At 51.8% G+C, this 25,513-nt stretch overlaps 2 protein-coding genes across 3 annotated transcripts; both read right to left on the bottom strand.

The window, feature by feature from the left end:
- Positions 1 to 1,339: 1,339 nt before the first annotated feature.
- On the bottom strand, positions 1,340 to 10,598 carry IL1F10 (interleukin 1 family member 10). Of its 2 annotated transcripts, none has more exons than XM_002709611.5 (5): positions 10,470 to 10,598; positions 4,909 to 4,961; positions 3,011 to 3,096; positions 2,637 to 2,764; positions 1,340 to 1,964 (listed from the first exon to the last, which is right to left on the bottom strand). In XM_002709611.5, the coding sequence occupies exons 2-5, from the start codon at positions 4,938 to 4,940 to the stop codon at positions 1,752 to 1,754; spliced, it is 459 nt and encodes a 152-aa protein (XP_002709657.2). In that variant the 5' UTR covers positions 4,941 to 4,961; positions 10,470 to 10,598; the 3' UTR covers positions 1,340 to 1,751. The 2 variants fall into 2 exon arrangements, with proteins under 2 accessions (XP_002709657.2, XP_051692479.2); XM_051836519.2 differs by having other exon boundaries at positions 10,463 to 10,524.
- Positions 10,599 to 14,518: 3,920 nt separating this feature from the next.
- IL36RN (interleukin 36 receptor antagonist) lies at positions 14,519 to 20,290 on the bottom strand. The gene is made up of 5 exons (XM_002709610.5): positions 20,039 to 20,290; positions 19,785 to 19,845; positions 18,221 to 18,306; positions 16,963 to 17,090; positions 14,519 to 16,764 (listed from the first exon to the last, which is right to left on the bottom strand). The coding sequence occupies exons 2-5, from the start codon at positions 19,811 to 19,813 to the stop codon at positions 16,540 to 16,542; spliced, it is 468 nt and encodes a 155-aa protein (XP_002709656.1). The 5' UTR covers positions 19,814 to 19,845; positions 20,039 to 20,290; the 3' UTR covers positions 14,519 to 16,539.
- Positions 20,291 to 25,513: the final 5,223 nt, after the last annotated feature.

The following is a 25,513-nucleotide window of genomic DNA, read 5'->3' as shown; positions in this document are numbered from 1 at the left end:
AGCCCTGCCCAGCCACCACTATCAGCTCCACTGCTGTGCCTGCTACCGAAGCACTCCGCACATGGTTAGGTGAACGTCCAACTAGTTCATTTAAGACTTTGCACTAACTCATCACCCTGTATGTCTCAGCAGTGACATTGGTGACGCAAAACAGAATCTGCCTCCGAAAGTGGGTAAGGTGCCTGGGTCACATGCACGCTATGCGGGGCAGCTCGGGAAGGAACCGCCAAGTGGCGGAGCTGTACCTCCATTATCTTTCCTCTGGGGAATGCTGTCCCAAACCCTCCCTTCACACTGAATACAGCGAAGCCCTTGCTTTACCACGAAGGCCCCACATGGCCCAGGCCTTCTGGTCTTGCTCAGCTCTTTCTCCCTCTCGCTCTCCAGGCTTCAGCCTCAGGGCTGTCTGTTCTTATTGGAACACACTGGCACCTGTCTGTCTCAGGGTTGATGCACTGCCTACTCCTCCGCCTGGATCCTTCCCAGTCCCAGCTGCTGCCAGCCCTTCATCCTCAGCTCAAGTATCACCTCTTCCAAAAAGTCCTGTCCTCCAAAACTGTACCCCCATCACCCTACTTAATAATTCCCATTGAACACCTGCTGCCCTCACCTTCTATCATGTAAATCGCCCTATTTGTTTCTTGTTTGTTTATTCGCTTGTTTAGTGTTTTGGGACTCAACTATTTATTTCAGTGCAAGTGCTGGAGGTAAACTGGTGAACAAAACCAGACTTTTTCCTCCAGCACTTGCACTGAAATAAATAGTTGTAGGATGCATTGGGTCATGGTCAGATGCACCAGGTCTGATCTTGAGCCCCAACATTTATAGTCTGGGTGCTTTTACTTCTCTTGACCCATTTTCCTCATCTGGCTGGTGGTGGTGAGAATGCCTGCCTTGTGCGGTCGTTCCGGGGATGAAGACACACTGATCTGAGGTTCCACCCCTTGTTGGGACTCGGAGCATGTTAGGTGCGTGCTGCATGGTTGTACGCAAGCAGCAGAGTACCAGCAGTCCACCCCCTCCAGGGGTCCTGATCCATGGCTTCAGCCTGGTCACAGATTCCCTGTAACTGGGGCTCAGAGGACAGGTCCCAGCTCCAATGGCACACTCTCAGCCAAGTTTGTGTCGGCTGCTCCCAGCTGTAACAGGTCACCTCAACTCAAGGGTTCCACTATGACCTTAAACTCTACATGTCCAGGAGGAGCCGTGGGCAGTCTTCCAAGAAGAACACACCAGATGAACGCAACTTATCTCTGCGTTAAACAGTGCACCCAGGCTGCCCGAGGTCCTGGAGAAATTACCTAACACTGCTGTAACAAATCACCACCAACACAGCACCTTCAAACAACCCAGGTTTATTGGTGTCTGGAGGTCAGAAGTCTGAAACTGGTTTCATGGGACTAAAAACCAAGGTTTCAGGAGAGCCATGCTACTGGAGGCGCTGAGGAGGGCCCATCCCGCTGCCTGTTCCAGAATCCGCCCGCACCTGTTGGCGCCTGGCTCCTCTCTCCATCTTCACCATCAGCAGTGCAGCGTCTTTCAATCTCCCTCTCACCCCCATCCTCCTTCCTCACCCTCCTGGGGACCCATGGTTCCATGGGGCCACCGGGATAACCTAGGGGTCTTAATCCCACTTGTGCAGTCTCATTTGCCATAACACATTCGTGGGTCTGGGAATTCAGATGGAGACATCTTTGGGGGGGGTGCACCATGAAGACCCTGAGCAGCATGGACCTCGGCACCCTGCCTCCCTACCGACTCTGCTCAAAGTAGAACTCGGTGCGGGCTGTGGGCTCGCTCTCCTTGGTGAGCTGCACTGGCTGCTCGGGCTCGGCCGGGCCACTGACGAACCAGCCAGGCCAGGCAGCAGCCTCCAGCCTGAAGGCAGAGCCCAGGCTGCTCTGGAAGAAGGTGAAGCGTGTGGCCTCTTCACCCCCCTTGTAGAGGTCCTCGATGTTCACATCCTGTGGGGGCAAGGAGGCAGATGCGTTTTACACATTCCCAGGCAAGGGTCTCAGTGCTGGGTGCAGGGGGAGATGGTAGAGACCTGGGGAACTTGGTTGGGCATCCACAGATGGGTGCTTGTGGGGAGCAACTCGGACTAGACTAAGTTACTGGAATTAAGACTTATTCTATGCATCTGCTCTCCCACAATATGGCGCTGGGAGAGGAGGAAACAGCTTCTACACAGCTGCCTCCAGTTCAACCAATAAACTGTAGGACCTGCTCCTGATTGGAGGAGAGCAGCGTGCTCGGCGTGTGGGTAGCAGAGTTGGGATTGGTGGAAGAGGACTATAAAGGAGGAGAGAGACAACATGCATGAGGAACATCTAAAGGGAACATCCGGATAACATCTGAGCAGCCCCCGAGAGAGCCTGCCGGCGGTGTGCCGCTCCCCCACGGAAGTGGGGAAAGTGGCAGGGGGAGCCGCCCTTCCACGGAGGTGGAAGGATTGGCAGCCAACCCGGGAAGAACCAGCAGCAAACCCGGGAAGGTCCGAGCAGACAAAAGAACAGCGCAGGGTCTAGTGTCATTCCTTCGCGAAGAGGGGGAGCGACAGGTGCTCGGGTGCCAGAGCATCCTGGGGCGGGCTGGGTCTGCAGTGTCCCCCAGGGCCGGGGAGTGGGGCATCTCACCTCTAGTTGTAGAGAAGGCCCAGCTTCTGTCTCCACACATGCCAGGCAGCGGCTCCCGCCCTGGGTCCCCAGGAGGATGGGGACCTTGGTGCGGTCCAGGTCTCTGTTTGGAAGGATGCAGATCTTCTCTGGGGGCGTAGGGGTGGGTGGGGGAGAGAAGAGAGCCAGGTCTCACTGAGCAGAGGAATTGCACCTGGACAGACCCACTGCGGGCTACAGGGAAGCCCCGACTCAGTAGGGGGGTCGTGTCCCCTAGCTGGGAGAGGGCGCAGCGGCTTGTGGCTGGGTGCAGCCGCTGGCCCTGTGGCCGGGAGGGAAGCCGGAGAGAAGTGAGGGCCTGTGGTCAAGGGAGAGGGAACCTGTCGGAAGCTCACCCGCACTGCACTTGTCTACATCAGGATCTCCCACCAGCAGCTGGCCATCTCTTATGTACAGAACCTTCTGGTCTGCGTCTTTGATTCTGAAAGAGGACAGTGGTGCTGGTGGCTCTCCCCCACCTTCCCCCTCCTGGTCTGTCTGTCCTCAGGGTCCTTCAGGCCCCGGCTTTTCGGAGGCTGCGCTTTCTGCATTCAGCAGGCCCCAGCACCCATCAGGCAGAGCGCGGGAGCCAATGCTTCCCAATGGAGGGTAAAGCAGTTCTCAGCTTCCCCGGGACATTTCCCAGTGAGCCTTAGCCCAGATTTTCCAGGCCTGCTCCAGGGCCTCGTAGATATTTATTCTCTCTACGAAGGGTGTTAGGGAGTGAATAATTGTGATTTCCTTGCAGATATTTTAAAGGATTCTTTTTTTTTTTTTTTTGACAGGCAGAGTTAGTGAGAGAGAGAGAGAGAGAGAGAGAGAGAAAGGTCTTCCTTCTGTTGGTTCACCCCCCAAATAGCTGCTATGGCCCGCGTGCTGCGCCGATACGAAGCCAAGAGCCAGGTGCTTCCTCCTGGTCTCCCATGCGGGTGCAGGGCCCAAGCACTTGGGCCATCCTCCACTGCCTTCCCGGACCACAGCAGAGAGAGCTGGACTGGAAGAGGAGCAACTGGGACAGAATCTGGCGCCCCGACCGGGACTAGAACCTGGTGTGCCAGCGTTGCAGGCGGAGGATTAGCGAAGTGAGCCACGGCACTGGCCCAAGAATTCTTATAAGAGAAAACCCACAAATCAGAAAGAAAAAAAAAAAAACAGCCTACATGATGCAATGTCTACCACCCACTCTGGGCAGCACAAAGTGTACTTGGGCTGAGGCAAATACAGGAGGTTGGTGGAGACCGGAGCAGAGCTTGAGAGCGACTGTGAGCCTGGGAGGGTGGGGCTCAGTGCATGCCGGGGAAGCTGGAGAGATACCGGGGTGAGCAGCTAGAACGTCAGGGCTTAACAGGTTGTTAGCGCCGTCACCCAGCTGGTTTTAAAGATGTCCATCAGCTGCTCCCAGGGCCTAAGGAGCTCCTGAAAACTTTGAGGGCAGAACCCCTCTACCAACACCACCACCTTCAAGACATCCTTCTCCCTCAATGACAGCTAAGCATCAGAACTTTTAGCTAGTGATTGTATGTGTTTACAGCAGGTTCATCTGTACAATAAAAATTAAAGTCTGAAAAGATCTGCTATTCCCCCGGAAACCTTGGCAGCCAGGACTCGACCAGAACCCCAGCTGGGTACCACATGTGACATCATCACTGGCATGTGACGTCACTGGCATGTGACGTCACTGGCATGTGATGTCACTGGCACGCTTTGCCACCTCTGGCAGGCCAGGGCAGTGCTGGCCTACAGGGGGCGCTGAGCGACATGTTCCAGAAATCAAATTTTTTTTTTTATATTTCTTACATCTCATCTCATGCCTCAGAGGACCTGTGGGAGTTTATGTCAAAAAACCACAGGCAACGAAGCACTAAACCAGAGCAAATCTCAAATAAGGAAAAATGCAGAGTTGAGTTGGAGGCCAGGCTGAGAGTAGGTGCTGCAGGGGCCACCGCGGTGATGCTGTCACCCGGATTCAGCGTCGCCCCTGAGCACTCAGAGACAACGTGAGGTCTCATCTCTGGCTCTGTGGGAGGAGTTATTTAACTGCTTCAAGCCTCTGTTCCAAGATCTATCAAACGGGGTTAGTGAGGGTCCCCCCGTGGCTTGCTAGCGGCTGGCATTTGCAGATTCTTAGGAAGGAGAGCTATCGTTAGCATGACGAGGAGGAAGCTTAACGGAGGGGTTCCGAGAACACAGTCTCAGCCTTCCTTCCCTTTTGTGGCCCCCTGATTGGGACAGTGGTGGACACACCAGGACTTACATGTAGTATCTCGCCATAGGCAGGGAACACATACTGCAGGTGTCTGGTTCTCGCTGAAGGGAGGAGAGAGAGAGAGACTGTGAGAGAATGATGCTAGGTGGAAGTGGGGACAGGCACACTGGGGTTCAACCACACCGCAGGCTGCAAAGGCCCCCTGGACCTCTCAGCTATAACTGACTGCCAGAGTCTTCCCCAACCCATCACACTCCAGGGACCCTCCCTCTGCCTCCTTCGAGCCATCTAGGAGCAGGCCAAGCTGGCAGGCGTGTGAGCCTGGGACATGTGCACTGCTGTAGCCCTAGGATTGCCCCCGACAGCTTAGCCAGGGCTCCTCCCAGGGCTGCACGGGGTGCGGTGTGCTCCACTGGAGGATGAGCCCAGCTCAAACCTGGTTCCACTTCCCAGCCTACCCTGGGGGTCCCCACACTCCAAACCCCCTGCCCAAGAAGGGGTGATGAGCATCCCCATGGAGTCTCCAGGGGCAGTAGGAGTGGGGAGAGTCTCAGGGAGCCTCAGCAAAGCTAAGCCATCCAAACCCCCTGTGCTCCTGCTCCAGGAGGAAACCACCTAAACTGAAGGTGCTGGCCCCATGTAAGCCCTCGACCACTCAGCTTCACACAGCCCTGCTCTTCCGGGCACCTGATCCGCCCCTAGCATGTCTACCCTTCCGAAAGGCCAACTCAGGAGCTGGCATGGGAAGGAGTCCAGAGCCAATCAGGAGTTGGACATGCCCAGAACAGTGAAGGTTCAATCTGATTCTCTCCAAGGAAGAAGGAAGAGAGGAGGAAAAATAGAAGAAAGCAGAAAACAAGAGGACGGAGGAAAGAAAGCAGGAAGGGGGGTGGGAAGAAGGAGGGGGACAGGGAAGGGTTAGAGTGGCGCCGGGGGACACATGGGGAGGCAGGTGGTGTCGAGGCCGGGACTAACCAGTACCTCGGCATTCCTGATGCCATGGCTGTGACCCAGGGGCTTTCGTCCTAGATCTGCCACCTTGTCACCTTGGACAACTCACTTTCTACCTCTGGGTCTCAAGTTGGGGGTTCAAGAGCTGACAAGAGTGAAAGCAGGAACCGAAAAAGGAACAAACTCCATATGGATGTGGGGATGTGAATCAGTCTCACGGCTCGGCACATACCACGTGGTGGCGTGTGTTGCCCTTATTTGAAGAAAAAATAATTGGTTTCCTGCGTTTTTATTTACAAAGATGTTTACCGTATTATTTTTAAAACAGTGAGGAGTTGTAAATAATCTGAATGCTCACTACCAGAAATTGGGTTCAAACATACGGCAACTTCAGTAAATAAGGAAGTAAAAGTTCATACAAGATGATATTGTGCCGGTGCTGCGGCTCACTAGGCTAATCCTCCACCTAGCAGCGCCGGCACACCGGGTTCTAGTCCCGGTTGGGGCGCCGGATTCTGTCCTGGTTGCCCCTCTTCCAGGCCAGCTCTCTGCTGTGGCCAGGGAGTGCAGTGGAGGATGGCCCAGGTGCTTGGGCCCTGCACCCCATGGGAGACCAGGATAAGTACCTGGCTCCTGCCATCGGATCAGTGCGGTGCGCCGGCTGCAGCGCGCCAGCCGTGGCGGCCATTGGAGGGTGAACCAACGGCAAAAGGAAGACCTTTCTCTCTGTCTCTCTCTCTCTCACTATCCACTCTGCCTGTCCAAAAAAAAAAAAAAAAAAAAAGATGATATTGTAAGAGAATATTTGATGACATAAAACTTTTCATGATATATTAAGTGAGAAATACAGGTTTTAAATAATCTATACATTAAATTCCACTTAAACGCACACACATGCCTGGATAGAGACACACCTTTACAAAACAAAGACTCCCAGCACTGTGACCACATGTAGTTTGGCTGACAGGATTGGAAGAGATTTTTATTATTTTTTAAAATCTCAGTATTTTTTTCTGCTAATAGACATGAATTTCCTTTGTCATACAAAGTAGGTTTTAATATTTTTAATGAAGTGTTCAGTCAGGTCATTGGCACCCAGATGGACCTGCCCATCTAATGCACCTGGGAGATTCTTGATAAGTCTTATATGCTAGGCTGAGGTTCCCATTTGCTACCACTTGGAAAGATGCCAGTGATCAGCCAGGCCTGGGTTGGCAGGCCAGCTCAGTCCTTCTCAGTCCTTAATGAACATATAAATCTCCCGCACCTCCTGCTAAAATTCTGATTCCCTAGATCTGGTGTGGAGCCTGAGGCTCTGCATTTCAACCCACAACCAAGTGATGTTAAGGCTGCTGGTCCCTGGACCCCACATTGAATAACAAGGGATCTGAGCTGGGGTAGCCAAAGGTAGCATGGCCCCAGTGCAAGCCCATTTGATGATGTGCTGTCTCTTAGCCAAACCCTTGGGGCCCCTTTGGTTAGGCCGACAGATGTAAGGGCAGCTGGGTAGCTGTGGCAAAGTCCAGGTGGGGCAGACCAAGTGGAGGGTCCTGTGTGAAGCTGGACAGGCAAGCTGGTGTCTCCCACTCTTGATCAGTGTAAACTCAAAGAGCCAGCTGAAAATCAGCACTGGCCCAGTCCAGCTGGATCTCTTGGGCCCTAGAAGCTTCCCATCCAGGCACAGTCCCAAATCTCCATGTATTTCCTGGAGACTCCTGTACCAGGCCCCCACTGCCTAAGTTCTGCTGGGTTGTGATGGAATGAGTAGAAAAGAGAAACTACTTGCTAGTCCACCAGAAGTCCTTCCATCAGAGAGGCTGGGATCCTGGGGCTCAGCTTCTGCCATGCTCCCTCCTAATGCACACCACCCCGCCATGCCATCCCAAAGTTCTCCTTTTCCTATTGGACTACGGCCTATGTCCCTCATTTCTTCCTCTTACTTCTCCTTGACTACAGTCTCTGGCTTTCTGAGACTTCATCAGCCCTGCATGAAACATCGCCACCAAATGGCCCCAGGGTTTTTCTCCATGTTCTTCTGCACATTAGCTATGTGAGGTCTGCTCTTTCCAAGACCAGCTTCTGTGGAGCCAAGTCTAAAGACTGCTGTTTCCTTGGATATATGGTCACTGTCTCCTAGGAACACTTGGCATTGACTGGTTACCTTCATACTTCTCCTCTCCTTCTAGGGTTGCCACTAAGGTTGAAGCTCATAAAACAAAGTCCTGTGGCTGGAGCTGTGGCTCAGTAAGTTAACACCTTGGCCTGAAGTGCCGGCATCCCATATGGGTGCTGGTTCGAGACCTGGCTGCTCCACTTCCGATCCAGCTCTCTGCTATGGCCTGGGATGGCAGTAAAAGATGGCCCGAGTCCTTGGGCCCCTGCGTCCATGTGGGAGACCTGGAAGAAGCTCCTGGCTCCTGGCTCCTGGCTTCGGATCAGAGCATCTCTGGCCATTGCAGCCATCTGGGTAGTGAACCAGCAGATAGAAGACCTCTCTCTCTCTCTCCCCTCTCTCTGTGTAACTCTGACTTTCAAATAAATAAATAAATAAATATCTTAAAAAAAAAAAAAACAACAAAGTCCTAAGCACTTCTATCTCATATCCCATGGGATTGTAATTCATCAATTTCTATAATTGCAATGATCCTCTTGGTCTATCTCCTAAATCCAGACCGCACCTCCTACTTTATCTCCAGAGGTGTGCAGGAAATCCTAAGAGGGATTTACAGTCTAATAAATGTAAGGTTAAGTGAATTCCAAGTATCCTTCCCAGTTTCATTTTTGTCATTGCAGTCATAGTCCCCTCATCAGTGAAGTTCAAAACTTGAGAATCATGGACCATCTCTCCCACTTCTCTTCATTTTATGTCTAATTTATCCATTAGCCCCAGTAGATTATCCCTTTAAAACATAACTGTGTTCTTACCTGCCAGTACTATTGTATGGCTTGTTTTCTTGGCTTTTCTACCTTCAATTCAACTGAACCTGTGTGAATACCTGGATTAGCATCCTCAGTACTTCTTTCACTGCATCCCTGCTCTAGGATCTACAGTGTCCACCCATCTTGCCACCATCTGGCCTGATTTAGCTGCATGACAGTGATGCACACCTCTGTGGATGCCAGACCACCTCGGCAGGCAACGCAGCATCTTCTCTTCTCAGTGGGCAAACTCAGAGTTGTTTTGGATTTCTCTGCTCCAAAAGTCATCCTTCCTTATTGCTATCCATTCAGATTTTTCAGTATTAAGGTCACGGAATCCTATCAATATATATGGGTTCAGTAGCTAGTTCTGTCAAGTTAATTATCAGCTCGGAGCAACAGCTCAGGCATACAGGGTCATGTCACTTAACCTCCAAGCCCCAGTTTCAACGTCTATAAATTCATATGATTAGATTATATAGTTATTAAAGTTCTTTCTAGGTCAGACCATCCATGATTCTAGGACTCAAAGTTAATGGATCTTTCCCTTACTATTGCAACCCTACTCTAGCTCCTATCAAATTTTGCTGTATTGTTTATTATTGTGTATTAAGGCATTTTTCTCATATAGAAGTCAATAAGATCTTGAAGTCATGAAGCATAGCTTGTAGCCCACTCGAGGCTCTCTCCAACCACTCTGTCTGACATACGTTGCTACTTATGAGAAGGACACAGAAACATGTAGCAGACTTTGAACAGCAAGGCTGGGTTCCAGACCAGGCCCTGCTACCCACTGGTCTTACCACCTCTGTCCCTAGGTCCTCAATTTATCATCGTTGGAATGAGAGGATAGGTGAGGTCAGTACTTTTCAAAACTGTTAAGTTGCACAATGAATTTTACACAGGACCTAATGAATATAAAACAGATAAAGCCGACCTTGTTTTTGCTGAAGCAAGGAGCAATGGAGACACCCTGGTATTTCTCTTTCCTACTGAAGCAGGCTATGTGCACACCTCTAAGGAACTCCCAAGCTTCCCTAGACACTGATTGAATATCACTGGCCTGGACAATTTCTTCTGAAATTACTCTCTAAAATCTGTGCTAGGTTTGGATGTGGTTTGTTCTCCCGAAGATACGTGTGCTGAATTCCTGGTCTCCAGGGTGGCAGTGGTGGGACCTAGTGGGAGGTGGTGAGGTCACTGGGGGAACTATCCTTGCAAGGGATTAAAATGGTTCTTGCAGGACCTGGTCACTTCCCACAGAGAGGGTCATTCTAAAAAGGGCAAGCTGGGCTTCCTCTCACCAAGTGAGCTCATCATCTTGCACACACTATCACCATGGCGTCATCCACCATATTGGGATACAGCTGAGAGTAGGCTGAACAAAGGGGTCACCCAATCTTGGACCCTCAGGCACTAAAACTGTGAGGCAGACACATAAGCCTCAGGTATTACCCAACCTCAGCTGTTTTGTTACAGTAACAGAAGACATACAAATGTACCTGCAGTTCTAAATATTTAACACGGTTGACTTGACCGCACCCATACCCTCTATTCAAATTCCTCTTACGTGCTGCTAGATGTATGTCACATCCCATCATATTCTGTGGTGGGGACACCTTGTTACAAGAGCTTGCTTGCCAGGAGGAAGGAATGGGGATGCCCATGAGAAATCTTGACAGGAGGAAGAAAGAAAGGGAGACAGAATGAGAAGACAACATTGCCTGCCCACCACTGACCTGCTGATCCTGGGGACCTGGACCCTGAAGCCTGGAACCTCCGACTGATTTCTGCCAGGCATCTGCCTCGTGTTTATACTGTCTGGTCAGGGTGGATCAGGTCAGCAGCAATCTCTGTAATTGGCTCCTGTGCGGGGAGGAAGAAGAGCCCAGAGGTTTCACAATGTCTTCAGCACAGCATGGATAATAAAAAGGTGGGGACATTAATGAGTGTTTATTGAAGGGGGAGAGAGTCACCCATAAAGCCTCAGTACAGGCGAGGCACTGGGCCCTTGCTCTGTAGTTACTATCACAGACTCTATCATTAGTGGTGTAGCAGCCAAATAAACAGTGTTGGGGTCAGACGTCTTTGCTGTCCAGGGGCTCTATCCCAGTCTTGGAGAGATAGTGTGAGCATAAGAGAGAGTATGTCTGAAAGCTCCAAAGAGAGATAAACCTCTGATGCCCGAAGCCAGGCCACAGAGATAGAGCTGAGATGATAGCATCGTGAGTGTGGCTCTGTTGGAAAGGTGGGAGGGAATCTCTGCTTTCCAACAGACTTGATTATGTGGTCCTGCCTTGATGAGATAGAACATCAAAAAAAATTTTTTTAAAAACCCACACAGCTGTAAGGGTCATACTTCCTGGGCTACTAGGGAATATGATGGTGTAAGCAAGACAGGGTAAAGAACACTCAGGTCTCTAATTGACACTAACTTACTCAGTCTAGCCATCCACCCATCCACCCATCTCTCCATCTCTCCATCTGTCTGTCTGCCCTTCGACACTTCCACCCATCCATTGGAAGGAACAGAGAATCTTGGGCATAAGGCCTTATAGAGAACAACAATCCTATTGTAATTCTCCCTCTTAGGTCACTTGAAAAATTCGACAGAGGGTTTGGTGAGGAAGTGGGAAGGGTCATGGCAAAACTGTTAATCTTGTGGGATGAGAAACAAGAAAAGATGGTAAAAAACAGGACTGGGTTGTTGCTTTCTATGGTCAATGAACACTCTTCACCCCCTCTCCCAATCTCTCTCCCCGACATGGGAAGGGCCAAGGTATGGTGTATTATATCAGGTAACCAGTGAGTGTTTACTAAGCCTTTATATTGCTATATGATAAACACATACAATGCACAGTCCCTGTTGTTAAGTAGCTTTATAGCCTGGCTGGGGAGTTAAGCATTTGAAAAGGTAATATAAAAGACCAGACTTTCTAAGCTGTGGGCCAAGGGCAGATTGGAGACGATAGTGGTATAAAAACTCCTTGGATAAAAAGAATTCTTAGGACTGATAAATGGCCTTAGATGTGGCATCACAGTCTCCCTCGAAATGCGATAACCTGTGCTATGGAATCCCTGAGAAATAAATAGGTTAACTGGGCTTTTCCTCAACATCTTCAGGATCAGAGCCCTCATAACCTCTTTATGAAGCTTGAATAGTGTTTGTGGTTAACATTTGGGACTCATGGGGCCAGCGCTGTGGCACAGTGGGTTCAGTTGCTGCCTGCAACACTGGCATCCCAAATGGGCGCCAGTTCAAGTCCCAGCTGCCCCACTTCTGATCCAGCTTCCTGCTAATGCACCTGGGAATGCAGTGAAAGATGGCCCAATGGTTTGGACCCTTGCAGTCCTGTGGGAGACCCAGAGTTCCAGGTTCCTGGCTTATACCTGGCCCAGCTCCAGCTGCTGCAGCCATGTGGGGAGTAAACCAGCAGATGGAAGCTCGTTCTCTCTCTCCTCTCTCTCTCTCTAACTCTGCCTTTCAAATAAATAAATCTTTAAAAAACTGGGGGCTCAGACAGGAGAAACAGCTTCCACAATTTCCACTCTCGTGTTCCGCTTGTGCTCCCTGGGATTACACAGACAAGTATATTCTTGTACACGACAGATCTTTGACTTCTCGAAGGGGGCTCACTGTGTATTGTTCCTTTGGGACAAAGACCCTCCGTGCTTGGCTTCTTCCCTTACGACTTTGTCTGTTCCTCAGAGCATATAACTGGCACAAACCCTACACCATGTGGGTATCACACTTCTACCAACATAGACCTGGGTCAGTGGTGTTTACTAAGATGCCAGAAATCTAAAGCCAGTAGGTTCTTCTCTCCTGGACAATCATGATCCAGCCCACACATTCTTTTTTTTTTTTTTTTTTTTTTTTGACAAGCAGAGTGGACAGTGATAGAGAGAGAGACAGAGAGAAAGGTCTTCCCTTTGCCGTTGGTTCACCCTCCAGTGGCCGCTGCAGCCGGCACACCGCGCTGATCTGATGGCAGGAGCCAGGTACTTATCCTGGTCTCCCATGGGGTGCAGGGCCCAAGAACTTGGGCCATCCTCCACTGTACTCCCTGGCCACAGCAGAGAGCTGGCCTGGAAGAGGGGCAACCGGGAGAGAATCCGGCACCCCAACCGGGACTAGAACCTGGTGTGCTGGCGCCACAAGGCAGAGGATTAGCCTAGTGAGCCGCGGTGCTGACCAACCCACATATTCTTTTTTTTTTTTTTTGACAGGCAGAGTGGACAGTGAGAGAGACAGAGACAGAGAGAAAGGTCTTCCTTTGCCGTTGGTTCACCCTCCAATGGCCGCCGCGTGTTCTAGTCCCGGTCGGGGCTCTGGATTCTGTCCCGGTTGCCCCTCTTCCAGGCCAGCTCTCTGCTGTGGCCCGGGAGTGCAGTGGAGGATGGCCCAAGTGCTTGGGCCCTGCACCCCATGGGAGACCAGGATAAGTACCTGGCTCCTGCCTTCGGATCAGCCCACACATTCTAAAGCTACTGCTTTACCGTCCCCACTTCTCTACTGACTTGCGAGTGTTGACTCATCCCAGCTAATGCCCTGTTGAAGTCTGTCATCCCACAAATGGTGACGCAATCACTTCGAGCTGGCAAAACCTTCAAGAATGAGACGGGATTTGAGCTGCACTCTTAACTGGTGGAGGAGAGGGGGGAGAATGTCCCAGGATGGAGAAATATTTCCCACATTCTATACTCATGGGGCCCCCATTATTTGCCAACTGTTATGCTAGGTGCTTGGAAATAAATTGAAATTGATGCAGCCCTAACCTTGAGGTCATTCCAGGGGTCTCATACTCCCCAAGGCAACCTGCTACCACGCAGGGCTATGCACCGAGCAGATGACCAAGGATCTCAGCTCAGCAAAACCTTCTCTGGGGACATGTTGTCTCAACAAGGTAGTGAAAGCCCAGAGATTTCTCTGTGCAGAGAGGGCGAGTGAAGAACCCAAAAGCAGAGGAAGCACCATGAGGCTGTATCTGGGGCTATGGACATAGAATGTGACCTCGGTCTGCAGAAACACAGCCTGGTGCCCGGAGCTCGTGTTCTCAACAGCCCTGAGAGGCTGCCTGTTGTCCATGGACTTCAGCTGCATTTGGGCAGGTGCTTCTGAGACCCATGGAGGTAGCCCCTTCTATCCTGGCCACCTCCATGTTGGCCTTTCAGTAGACTCTGAACCTGTTAGACTGCTTCAACAGGGGAGGTACATGTAGAATACTTGGGGTCCCTCCTCTGTCTTCTCCCTGGTCCTCCAGGGTTTAGGTGGGGACACTGGGGACAGTCCCTGGCACATTTGGCTGGAAGTGCAAAGTTATTCAGAGAAGATCTGACCAGAGTAGAAATAGACTATTCAACAAATTATTATGATTGGATTTTAAAAAGAACACTTGGGTTAATAAAAGGGCTCTTGATTTTTTTTTAAAGATTTACTTATTTATTTGAAAGGCAGAATTAGAGAGAGGCAGAGGCAGACAGACAGAGGTCTTCCACCCACTGGTTCATTCCCCAGATGGCCACAACAGCCAGAGCTGGACCGATCTGAAGCCAGGAGCTTTTTCTGAGTCTCCCACGTGAATGCAGGGCCCCAAGGACTTGGGCCATCTCCCACTGCTTTCCCAGGCCACAGCAGAGAGCTGGATTGGAAATGGAGCAGCCGGGACTTGAACCAGCGGCCATATTGGACGGTGGCACTGCAGGCGGCAGCTTTACCTGCTGTGCCACAGTGCCGGCCCCCTTTGCTCATTTTGAGCATGAGAGTGAAAATATAGGAGAGAATTACAATGATAATACATAAATGTATTTATTTTCCTTTTGGGGGTATCAGTTATCTATTGCTCTATAACAAGTTACTGCAGAACTTAAAACAGCAGGCATTGATTGTCTCATGGTTTCTGAGGGGCAGCAAGCTCGAGTAGCCTAGCCCTCAGCAGGCTGCAATCAGTGCGACCAGGCTGCCGGCTGGGCTACAGGCACCCGAGAGCCTGTCCAGGCTGAAGGACTGGCTGCCTGGCTGCCCGGCTGCCCGGCTCAGCAAGCTCACCCATGTGGCCAATGGGGGGAGACGCACTTTGGATCACGTGGGTCTCTCTATAGATAGCCACAGTGTCTTTTACAGCCCAACCTTGGAAGTGGTGTATCATCACTTCTTCTGCCACATTCCCTTGATCACAAAGATGACTGGGGCAACACGGGAGGGAATTCATACAGCGTGTGAACACCAGGAGACGGGGATCAGCCGCAGCTGTACTCATTTCCCGGGACGCTGAGCCAATTCCCATAATCTCAGTGCCTTAGCACAACAGAAATTGATTCCCTCACAATTCAGGAGACCACAACTCCAAAATCAAGCGTTGGGCTGGCCAGGCCCTCCCTGAAGACTGCAGGGGGAGAATGCTTCCTCTGTCAGCCTAGCTTCTGACAGCCGCCACATCCTTGGTGCTTCTCGGCTCGTGGCAGCATCACCCAGTCTCTGCCTGTGTCTTCACACGGTCTTTTTGTCTGAGTCCCCTGTCCTTCCAGAGACATGAGTCATCTTCGGTTTAGGTCCACGTAACTGTCTTGACTAATTGCATATGCAAAGACCCTCTCTCTCCAAGTTAGGTCACAGTTCCAAGTTCTGAGAAGTTCTGAATTGGGGGGTGGGCACAGTTCATCCAGTACAACGACCCCCTTGGGGCTGGACCCCACATCTTGTGGTCACAGGGGCTATGAGCATTCCAGGTTCCAGCACAGCACTTTTATTTTCTTGTAAATTCCTTACCCAGGAGATTCCAGTCACACAAACCTACCACACTCCCCATCCTGGGGGCTTTGTGGGGATCTCTTTCCTGGTCCCTGCTCTTGCTGCCCGAGCAGCAGAGCTCAATTTATTTTGAATTTCTTTCCAGGGACAACTCAAGCATGCGGTCAGCCCTGCTGGCCTCAGGATCAGTGGCATTTCTTATTATTAGATAAGGAATCCATCCTTGTTGCACAACAATGAGGAAATGTGGAGAAGTAAGAACATAGAGAAGTTACCTATACTGCCACCATGATAACATGACTATAATTGACATAAATCTTCCAGAATTTTTGTCTAGACAGAAATACATGGGCACTTTTAAAAATTCAAATGAAATTATAAATTGCACTACTTTGTGGCTGGGTCGTCTCACTTATGGTATCTCGAGCATCTTCCCACGATCGTAGACACCTGCATCTGGGATTTTCATTGTACCTCGGGTTCCAGAGATGCATGCCCTGTCCATCTTCTGCCTTCCAAGCTGGAGTCATTTCCCCTGACACCACCGCTTGTCCACAGCCAGAGGATGAGGGCAGAGATGGAAAAGGCAGCAGCAGATGATGGCCAGATGAATGGGAAGGAGGAGGGGCTGGGGGCCTTGAGTCACTTAACTGTACAACCACCTCTGTCTCCTGCACAGTGGGGAATAGCAGGAACTTCATTGGCCGCCTGAGTGGCCTGTGGAGTTCAAGGGCACTGGGTCTGTTTTGGCTGAGCATGAAATATTCTCAACCCAGCTTCCACCTTCTCCCTTTGAAAACTTTTTACGTTATTCCCAGTTTATCGCATGCAGTTCCTATGAGGTTCCAGACCAACAGCACCACTCAACAGAGGGAAACTGAGCTCAGGTCCCAAATCTCAGAAGAATTTGCCCACAAATTCAGGATCAGGAAGTGAGAGAGTGGCCATGTGCGCAGTAAGTCTGAGCACACAGGGGGCGGTCACCCATTATGGGGCTCCTTCACCCCCACCCCCGCCCCGGCTGGCCCTGCCCAGGGAGCTCTGAGGGTCAGGTCACCCTAGTCACACTGCTGGAAGTAGAAGTCCGTGATGGGGGCATCCCAGCCAGCATTATCGGGGATCTGGGCGAGTCTGACAGGCTGGTCAGCCTCAGGCACTGTGCACAGGAACCAGCCCGGGTAGGCAGCTGACTCAAAGCTGGAGGTGAGCCCCATGTCCCGCCGGTAGAAGGTGAAGCTCTTGGACTCCTGGGCGTCGCGGTAGAGCTCCATGATATTCACTGGCTGCCGGCAGAGAGGCAGGGCTAGTGAGAGGCAGGAGTGGGAGCGCTGGGAGGGCTGGGCTAGGGGAGGGCAGGAGGAGGCGGAGCTGCTGCGGTCGGCAGGACCCAGCCAGGGTGTCCTGAACAGCACCACAGCACAGAACACCCAGTATCTGTTGGCTCAATCACCAGATGGTGCGGGTGCCTCGTCTCGACTCACCTCTAACTTCAGAGTTGGCTCCTGCTCCATCCCACAAGACAGGCACCTGCTTCCTCCCTGGACACCCAGGATGACTGGCGAGAGCCTGGCATCCAGTGACCGGTTGGGGACAACACTGATCTCCTCGCCTAGAGGGAGGAGGCAAGATACAGGGGGCCTTGACTGCCCTTCTGTCCCCTCTCCCCTCCACAACCCCACCCTGGACCCCAGGGAGCAGGACCAAGGTGAGCAGACAGGGAGCCTCTTAGCAGCTGTTGCGTGGGGAAGGCTGGTTTCCTGCCTCCTGGCCCAGAGTGGACATCGAGGCACACAAGCACACTGCAGCACCTCCCATCCCACCCGCTGGCTCAGGACCAGATCTTCCAGGCTTCTCTAACCCCAGGCAGATTCCAGGACCCTTGGCATTCGGGTCTCTTTTCCGAAACTTGTCTTGAGGAGCCTCCCATTAGAGCTGTCTGGACTTCTTCCTACCCGCTGTGAGATTCCTGAGAGCGTAAGAGCGTCGTGTTTTTTCTGCACAAGCTCACACACATACATGCATGTATACACACATTGCAGCCATACACAGGTGCTCACAGATACCTGCACACGCACACATACACACAACCACAACATATGCACGCACATGCTTGTGCACACACACTTGCAGTATGTACACATACACACATAACCATGACATGCCCATATATATGCACACCAGTACACACCCGCACACATGCACACATAACCATATCACATGTATGCATATATTCACACACACACACACACACACGGATACATGACTTAGCACAGGCGCTCTGCCTGGCCTCAATGTCCCATAAGCACACCCCAGATGGACAGGGTGCATTGCTGTGGAAAGAGTTTTCAGTGTGGGGGCCAGATGGCACCACCACCCTGGGTGGTTGAGGGTCCTCAGAGAGCAGAGAGACAGGCCCCACCCCCGCCCCACAGCGGGTTATGAAGACGGAGAGCCTGCTGCACTTCTCTCCTCAGCGCCGACTCCCAAGAAATGGAACAGTCTGGCCCAAGGCTACCTGGGAAGGAACGACAAACCACTCCTCCTGGAAAACAGTCCCACCTCTGCATAGAGGCTTCAGCATCGCTGGGGCTGGGGTCTGTTGTCTGCTGGAAGCCTGCTCTAGGCGGCTCTGCCTGCTGGGCTAGGCCTGGACTCACCGCATGGCTTCTCCAAGGCCTCTGCAGACCCCTCCCCACCCAGAGGGCAGAGAGACGTGAGCAAGTCCTCATGTTCACCAACCTTTGATGACCTTCCCTGCGTGCAGCCCTCCAGCCAGAAGCTGGTCATTATGCAGATAAAGCACCTTCAAGGCCGAATCCTTCATTCTGGAACATTGGGAGGGGAGGAAACTCTATCAGGGGAGGGATGGGTGCCCCGGAGAGCACCCCAATCGCAGGCATTTATCTCCCTGCTGTGCTGGATGTCAGCCCAGTCTCCTAGCCCTGCTGGCTCATGCCCTCCCAATGGATGACCCCTTAGGGGTTTGCTCCATATTTTCAACTCCAGTCAATCTTCCCCATGTGCTGTGCTGGAAGAGACACTGGACCGTGAGTTGCAGCCTGGGTTCTTGTCTCCACTGTATTGCCACCGCTGCTGGTTTACAACAGATAAGTCACTCACCCTCTCTGGGCCCAAGTGTCCCCATTGCTAAACCAAAACAATGGATTAGAAAACAACTGGACCACTTTTTGATTAAAATCTGATCCTCAGCTGCTATCTAAGACGGTATGTTAATTTGTTTCCATTTGGCACATGTCCCTACTAAGTGAAGAACTTCTTAAAATTTAACATTTTTTCATCTTTGTTTTTCCGAGTTATCTCCTACCTACGGTCTTGGTGACTTTCTGACATCCTGTGAGGTGTTATATGGGGAAGAACTTAGCAGTGTAAAAATCGGTTCAACGTCTGGCCAAACTCAATCAAACAAGCTGTGTCCCTTCAGAAGCTCTCCGAGTCACTCGGGTGAGAAGTTGTGCGGTGGTCCTCTCCTAAGCGTTAGCCCCCTGACTCGATTAGGGATCTCCACGCTCAGAGCATCTCATGGGACCGGGGTCCCGCAGGACACACCTTGAGAGGTGCTACCCAGTCTGCACTAGACATCCACGGCAGGCTGCCTCCAGAGCCCCGGAAATACCCAAATCCACAGGTGCTCAAGTCCCTCATAGAAAACAGCGTAGTATTTGCCTATAACCACCCTCTTGCCTACGTTAAAGCACCTCTATCACAATCGCCTCTATTTAAGCCATCTCCATGTATAACACCTAGCACAGGGACATGTCACGTCAGCGTCGTTGCACTGTATCGCATGGGGAATCGTGGCAAGCCTGTACGTAGTCAATACAACTCAGTGTGAGGTGCGGGCGGAGCGGTGCACCTGCTTTAGAGTATGCTAGTGGGCAGACAGCAGGGAAGTGGTGGCACTGAGTGCCCTGGCTGACCCCAATTCAGTGCGGTGGGTGGCAACACCAGAGCTGTGCTGAGGGGTCTGCAGAGCCCCGCTCTCACCATGGAGGGTGTCACACTATACCCAGAGGTTCCCTTGTTGCCCCCTAGCACTGGGGAACTCTCACGAGGAGCCCTGCCCCAGCCCTGCTCTGATCCGAGGAAGGCTGAAGGAACTTCTCTAAGGGCCATCAGGTGCTGTCCACAATGTCCCTGCTACCTGCTCCACCTGGGAGAACCTAACTCTGGACAACCTCAACCTCCTTCCCCCCCACACCCCGCTGGTAAGGCCGGTCAACTGGTCTACCCAGCACTCACTTCCCCCAGAGCACACCATCCAATCAGAGGCTCAGAGACTCACCGGAAGCACAGTGCCCCACTCAGGACCATCTTGAGCTCCTAGACGCGTAGACTCAGCGATTCTGAAACAAACAACAGAAAATCTTGCTGGGGGGAGACAGAGGCCGAGCTGGCAGGGGTCTAGGTAGGCAGCAGCAGCTTCCTGGGTCTCCCGGCAGGTCAGCAGCCCCCCCCCCCCCTCCAAACCCCACGCAGGGGATTCTGAGTGTGAGGTCAGGCCAGAGCCCCACTCCTGCCCGCGCCCCCAAAAGATACCTCTGAGCGTGCCTTGGTCCTGGCAGGAGCTGGTGATGTTGACCTGCTCCGGTAAGGCCGCCTCTGCCTTTAAGGCATAATGCACCAGGGAGGAGCCTGGGGAGGAGCAGGCTTCCAGCGGGAGTGCACACCACCCCAGCGCGCGGGCGGAAGGAAGTTTTTGGAGCCAGTCCCCTGCCAGCCATCCGGGTCTTTCCGGCATCTCAGCGCCTGCGAGGAGCAGCTCAAGGAGACACCCCCTTCCCCGCCGCGCTTCCTTCCCGGCCTCTCTCCCTGAATCCCCTTCCTTCCTTCCTTTGCCAGGCCCATGGGAGATGCTGGAGGCGGGGCTCTGCTGCTCAGGGAATATTTAGGCTACAGATTCATTGTAGCAAAACCTGAAAATCCAGAAGAGCAAAATGTGAATACGCAAGTGTCTTCTGTGAATGCGCTATTAAAAAAAACCCAGTGTGGAGGCCTGCGTTGTGGCGCAACGGGTTAAGCAGCTGTGTAGGATGCCAGCATTCCATATGAGCCCAGGTTCGAGTCCTGGCTGCCCTGTTTCTCAGCCAGCTCCCTGCTATTTCACCCTAGTGTTTGGGCCCCTGCCACCTGTGTGGGAAACCCGGGTGGGGTTCCTGGCTCCTGGCTTCTGCCTTGCCTAACCCCAGCCATTGCAACCATTTGGGGAGTGAATCATCAGTTGGAAAAGTACTTGGCTCCCTGCCACCCATGTGGGAGACCAGATTTGAGTTTCTAGCCCGTCCTGGCTTTGGCCTGGCCCAGCCCTGGTTGTTGGAGGCATTTGGGGAACGAACTAGTGGATTGTTCTCTGTCCGTCTCTGTATCTCTTCATTTCAATTAAAATAAATAATAAAATTTTTAAACAGTGATTTTGGTGCTAAAAATGTTTGAAATCCATGCATAGTTTTTTGTTTTTTGCTTTTTTTTTTTTTTTTTGACAGGCAGAGTGGACAGTGATAGAGAGAGAGACAGAGAGAAAGGTCTTCCTTTGCTGTTGGTTCACCCTCCAATGGCCGCCGCGGTCGGCGCACCGCGCTGATCCGAAGGCAAGAGCCAGATACTTATCCTGGTCTCCCATGGGGTGTAGGGCCCAAGCACTTGGGCCATCCTCCACTGCACTCCCTGGCCACAGCAGAGAGCTGGCCTGGAAGAGGGGCAACCGGGACAGAATCCGGTGCCCTGACCGGGACTAGAACCCGGTGTGCTGGTGCCGCAAGGCGGAGGATTAGCCTACTGAGCCGCGGTGCTGGCCGCATAGTTTTTACACAATACACACTTTCCATGAACTTTTGGAAGACCCCTCTTTTAAAAAAAAAAAAAAGATTTTATTTATTTATTTGACAGGTAGAATTACAGACAGTGAGAGGGAGAGACAGAGAGAAAGGTCTTGCATCCACTGATTCACTCCCCCAATGGCCGCAATGGCTGAGGCCAGGCCGATCTGAAGCCAGGAGCTTCTTCCAGGTCTCCCATGTGGGTGCAGAGGCCCAAGCACTTGGGCCATCTTCTACTGCTTTCCAAGGCCATAGCAGACAGCTGGATCGGAAGAGGATCAGTCAGGACTAGAACCAGTGCCCATATGGGATGCCAGCGCTGCAGGTGGAGGATTAACCTACTGCGCCATAGTGCTTTCTCCAGACCCCTCATGTTTTTGTATCCACAAATTCTCAGATACTTCATCCTTTAAGGAATGGAGCTCAATTTCCCCTTACCTTAGTGTGACCTGGAATTTATGACTTGTTTTAAATGACCATGTTTCATGGAGGAACTGATTATGTCCCTTCTAAGACTAGGTCTTTTTTTTTTTTTTAGATTTATTTATTTATTTGAAAGTCAGAGTTAGAGAGGCAAAGGGAGAGGCAGAGAGAGAGAGAGAGAGCGGTCTTCCATCCACTGGTTCACTCCCCAGTTGGCCACAATGGTCAGAGCTGCCAGTAGCCAGGAGCCAGGAGCTTCTTCCAGGTCTCCCACACAGGTGCAGGGTCCCAAGGACTTGGTCCATCTTCTACTGCTTTCCATAGCAGAGAGCTGGGTCAGAAGTGTAGCAGCTGGGTCTTGAACCGGCACTGCAGGCAGCAGCTTTACCCGCTATACCACAGCGCTGGCCCCGAGACTAGGTCTTAAAAAGCATTGTTGCTTCCTCCTTGCTCTATCTCCAGTTGCTCAGCTCGGGGAAGCCAGGTACCATGAGATAAGAATGCTCACGAAGTGCAGCTGAGAGGCCCAGGTGGTGAGGGCCTGGGACTGCAGCCACAGCTGGTGAGTGAGCAGTCTTAGGGCAGGTCCTCCGGTGCCAGTCAATCTGCAGCCTTGGCTGACATCTTACTTGCAACCTAGAGAGACATCTCAAGCCAGACCTATAGCAGAGACTGTTTTCTGCCTCCTGATTCTCAAAACTTGTGTGCAATACTAGATGGTCCCTGTCTTAAGGTGTGAGGTTTGGGAATAACGTGTTAGACTCAATAGGGAATTAATACCTTGTCATGACTCCTGGGAGTGTCTACCATTGTTTTTTCATTCTGCAGTTTTCAATGGGTATCCTCACTGCTCAAAAAACATCGCAATTCTTTGAGAGCTTTGTATGCCCCAGAAAGTGCTATAGCCTGCAGAGGGGCAGTGTCCCCAGGGTGACTCCTCACCGCTTTGGTGAGAGGGGTGGGGCCCCAGGAGGTGATGTGGCTCCTGCTCTTGGTGGAAAGAGGAAGACCTTCTAGTTCAAGTGTAGTCGCTGATAGGGAAATCAGGCATATAAAGAATAATTATATTGCCTGGTGCTGGACCAGTAATTGGTGGTGGAGTCAGAGCCAAATCCAGGTAAGCTGACCCTAAGACACAACAAAGCAGTTGGAAGTGATCCTTTGACTCCCCACTCAGATCTTGTCACTCTTCTGGCCCCCATATCTCTGAGAGTAAAAGGTCCCCACTGGGCCTCCGGGGCTCTGCCAATTGAGCTTCCATTAATTCCTGGCCCTCCTCTCCCTTACCAAGGTAGGGCAAGAACCACGTGGACCTCTTGCTCCTCTCAGGCGAGCCAGCCCTCCTTCCTTGGGCTCTTCTGCTTCCAATCATCCATCCGTACAGCTCCCTCCCACCCCCTCTAGGTCTTTGCTGCGATTCTGCCTCCTCCTCGGCGAGGCTTGCACTCCCCACTCCGGGCTGCCCCCTCCCACTCACACATTCCCTTTGCCATGCTTCACTACTTTCCTTGGTTCTCGCCCCCGTTTGGCAGACCGTGTAACTCACCCACACCATGTGTTTACTTATGGGCTCCTCCACCCAGGGCTGCTGGAAGATAAGCTCCCTCGAGGGGAGGTGTGCTGATGGTCTGTGCTGAGCACCCAGGGTGGCGCCTGGTATACAGTCTGCCTTCAATAAATACTGCCATAGCACCGAATGCATCGTTTACTGCACACTTGAAGAAGGCCAGGGGGTCGTCTCACATTTTGCTCATGACTCTTATTTCTCAGGGGTCCTTGATGCTTCTAGCTCCTCTTGATGTCGCAGTTAAAACCAAGCAAACGTTGACCTGTGAGCCAAGACCAGTCCATTGTTTGTTTTGTACATAAAGTTTTATGGGAACGTAGCCAAACTCACTTGTTGACATATATCTATGGCTCCTTTTGCACTACAATTTCATAGTGAATGTTTGTATCAAACACTGAATAGGCTGTAAAGCTTAGCAGTTACTTCACGGCCTTTTTAAAAAGATTTATTTATTTATTTGAAAGGCAGAGTTACAGAGAGACAGACAGACAGACAGATCTTCCATTTGCTGGTTCACTTCCCAAAGGGCCACAAGTGGCCAGAGCTGGGCCAGGCTGAAGCCAGGAGCCAGGAGCTTCTTCCAGGTTTCCCACGTGGGTGCAGGGGCTCAAACACTTGAGCTGTCCTCCACTGTTTCCCCAGGCACATTAGCAGGGAGCTGGATTGGAAGTGGAGCAGCCAAGACTTGAACCGGTGCCCATGTGGGATGCCAGCGACACAGGTGGCGGCTCAGCTGGCTATACCACAGCACCAGCCCCATACATGGCCTTTTATAGAAAGTTTTCTGAAGTCTGGTCAAAGCTCTCTTGGTTCAAGCCCTATACCTGTTGCTCACCAGCATGTATCTTTCATCAGGTTATTTAGCTTCTGCGTTTTTGGCTTTCTTCTATAAAATGGGGATAAAACGAGTGCTTGCTATTGTTTTTAGGATTAAATGAGTTCAGATGTATGACATATTTAGATCAATGCCTGACACGTAGTAGGTGTTTAAATGTCAGCTTTACAGGGGAAGATGGCCCAAGTGCTTGGGCACCTATCACCCACTTGGGAGACCCAGATGAAATTCCTGGCTCCTGGCTTCAGCCTGGCCCAGCCCTGGCCGTTGAGGCCATCTGGGGAGTGAACAAGTAGATGGAAGATCTCTCTCTCTCTCTCTCTTTCTCTGTCTCTCCCTCTCTCTCTGTAACTCTTTCAAATAAATAAATAAATCTATCTTTAAAAAATAGATGTCAGCTTTATCATCACCATCATCGTCATCATCTTCTTCTTCTTCCTGGCCCTGGGAAATCTACTTCATCGCTCTGATCTGATGCCTCCTCCTTTTGTTTCTGCACAAGAGGAGAGTGACATCCCATCCCTGCTGTGTCACAAGGACCGGCTGAGATGGAGGCTTGAAAAGCCAGTTGGGCACATCGCATAGACCCGCGGTCACCTCACTTTTTCCATCCTCTCCCGCACTCCTCCCAGGACAGCAAGAGGACAGCAGAGGCCACGTTTAAAGTGACCTACATCTGCGACTAGCTGGAGGGCAAATGCTTCCTGCGTGTGCTGGTGGGGCTTTCCTGACACAGAGAGGAGAAAGGCCCCAATCCGGCCCGACGCAGCCCAGCTGCCTGACTTCCCGTGTGCAGTGGGGTCTTCCAGTTACTGTTAGGAGAGGTCAACAGCTGCTGCCCATGCCCCTGGCCAGGCACTGACGGGACAGCTCTGTCCCATCTGCCTGTCCCATCAGTCCTGTAAGGCAAGTGCTATTCTTGTACCCATTTAACTGATAAGACAACAAGTCTTCCAAGTCAGCCAAGATCACGAAACCAATAAGCGATGAACCTGGCAGCTTGAGTCCATACGAACACCTCAACTCCCCAGTGTAAACAAATAAACCGTGCCATGCTCACAGACTGCAGCAGTGTAGGAACAGAGGGCAGAGTGGGGGCTAGGGGATCTCCCTGGCTGACTCCCTTTGCATAACGGACTACGGGTGTCGTGGGAAGACGATAGAGATCAACAGAGTTGGTCCCGAGACGAAGGGCTGCACCTGACCTGGCAGAGCGTGGCAAACACTGGCATGGAGGGGATCCCTCCCTCCCTGCGGTGACTTCTGGTGACTTGGAAGATCCACGGCGGCATGGGAGAGCTGGTGGTGGAACACAGCCACAACCTCCAGAGACCATGAGCAGAGTGGACCTCCAGCCACGGCCCAGGGTGCCC

This window comes from Oryctolagus cuniculus, chromosome 2 (assembly GCF_964237555.1).
Source record: "Oryctolagus cuniculus chromosome 2, mOryCun1.1, whole genome shotgun sequence".
Lineage (NCBI taxonomy): Eukaryota > Metazoa > Chordata > Mammalia > Lagomorpha > Leporidae > Oryctolagus > Oryctolagus cuniculus.
The sequence above is the reverse complement of the archived record's forward strand: the minus strand, read 5'-3'. Positions and strand labels throughout refer to the sequence as shown.

What these genes read in the sequence shown, in the direction of transcription:
- IL1F10 (XM_002709611.5), bottom strand. Translation starts at nt 4,940, where the DNA reads ATGTGTTCCCTGCCTATGGCGAGATACTACAT. An exon ending in CCTATGGCGAGATACTACAT is followed by an intron (nt 3,097 to 4,908) that starts GTAAGTCCTGGT and finishes GTCCTCTTTCAG; the next exon opens with AATCAAAGACGCAGACCAGA. An exon ending in TGTAGACAAGTGCAGTGCGG is followed by an intron (nt 2,765 to 3,010) that starts GTGAGCTTCCGA and finishes CTACGCCCCCAG; the next exon opens with AGAAGATCTGCATCCTTCCA.
- IL36RN (XM_002709610.5), bottom strand. Translation starts at nt 19,813, where the DNA reads ATGGTCCTGAGTGGGGCACTGTGCTTCCG. An exon ending in AGTGGGGCACTGTGCTTCCG is followed by an intron (nt 18,307 to 19,784) that starts GTGAGTCTCTGA and finishes CCAATGTTCCAG; the next exon opens with AATGAAGGATTCGGCCTTGA. An exon ending in CGCAGGGAAGGTCATCAAAG is followed by an intron (nt 17,091 to 18,220) that starts GTTGGTGAACAT and finishes TCCTCCCTCTAG; the next exon opens with GCGAGGAGATCAGTGTTGTC.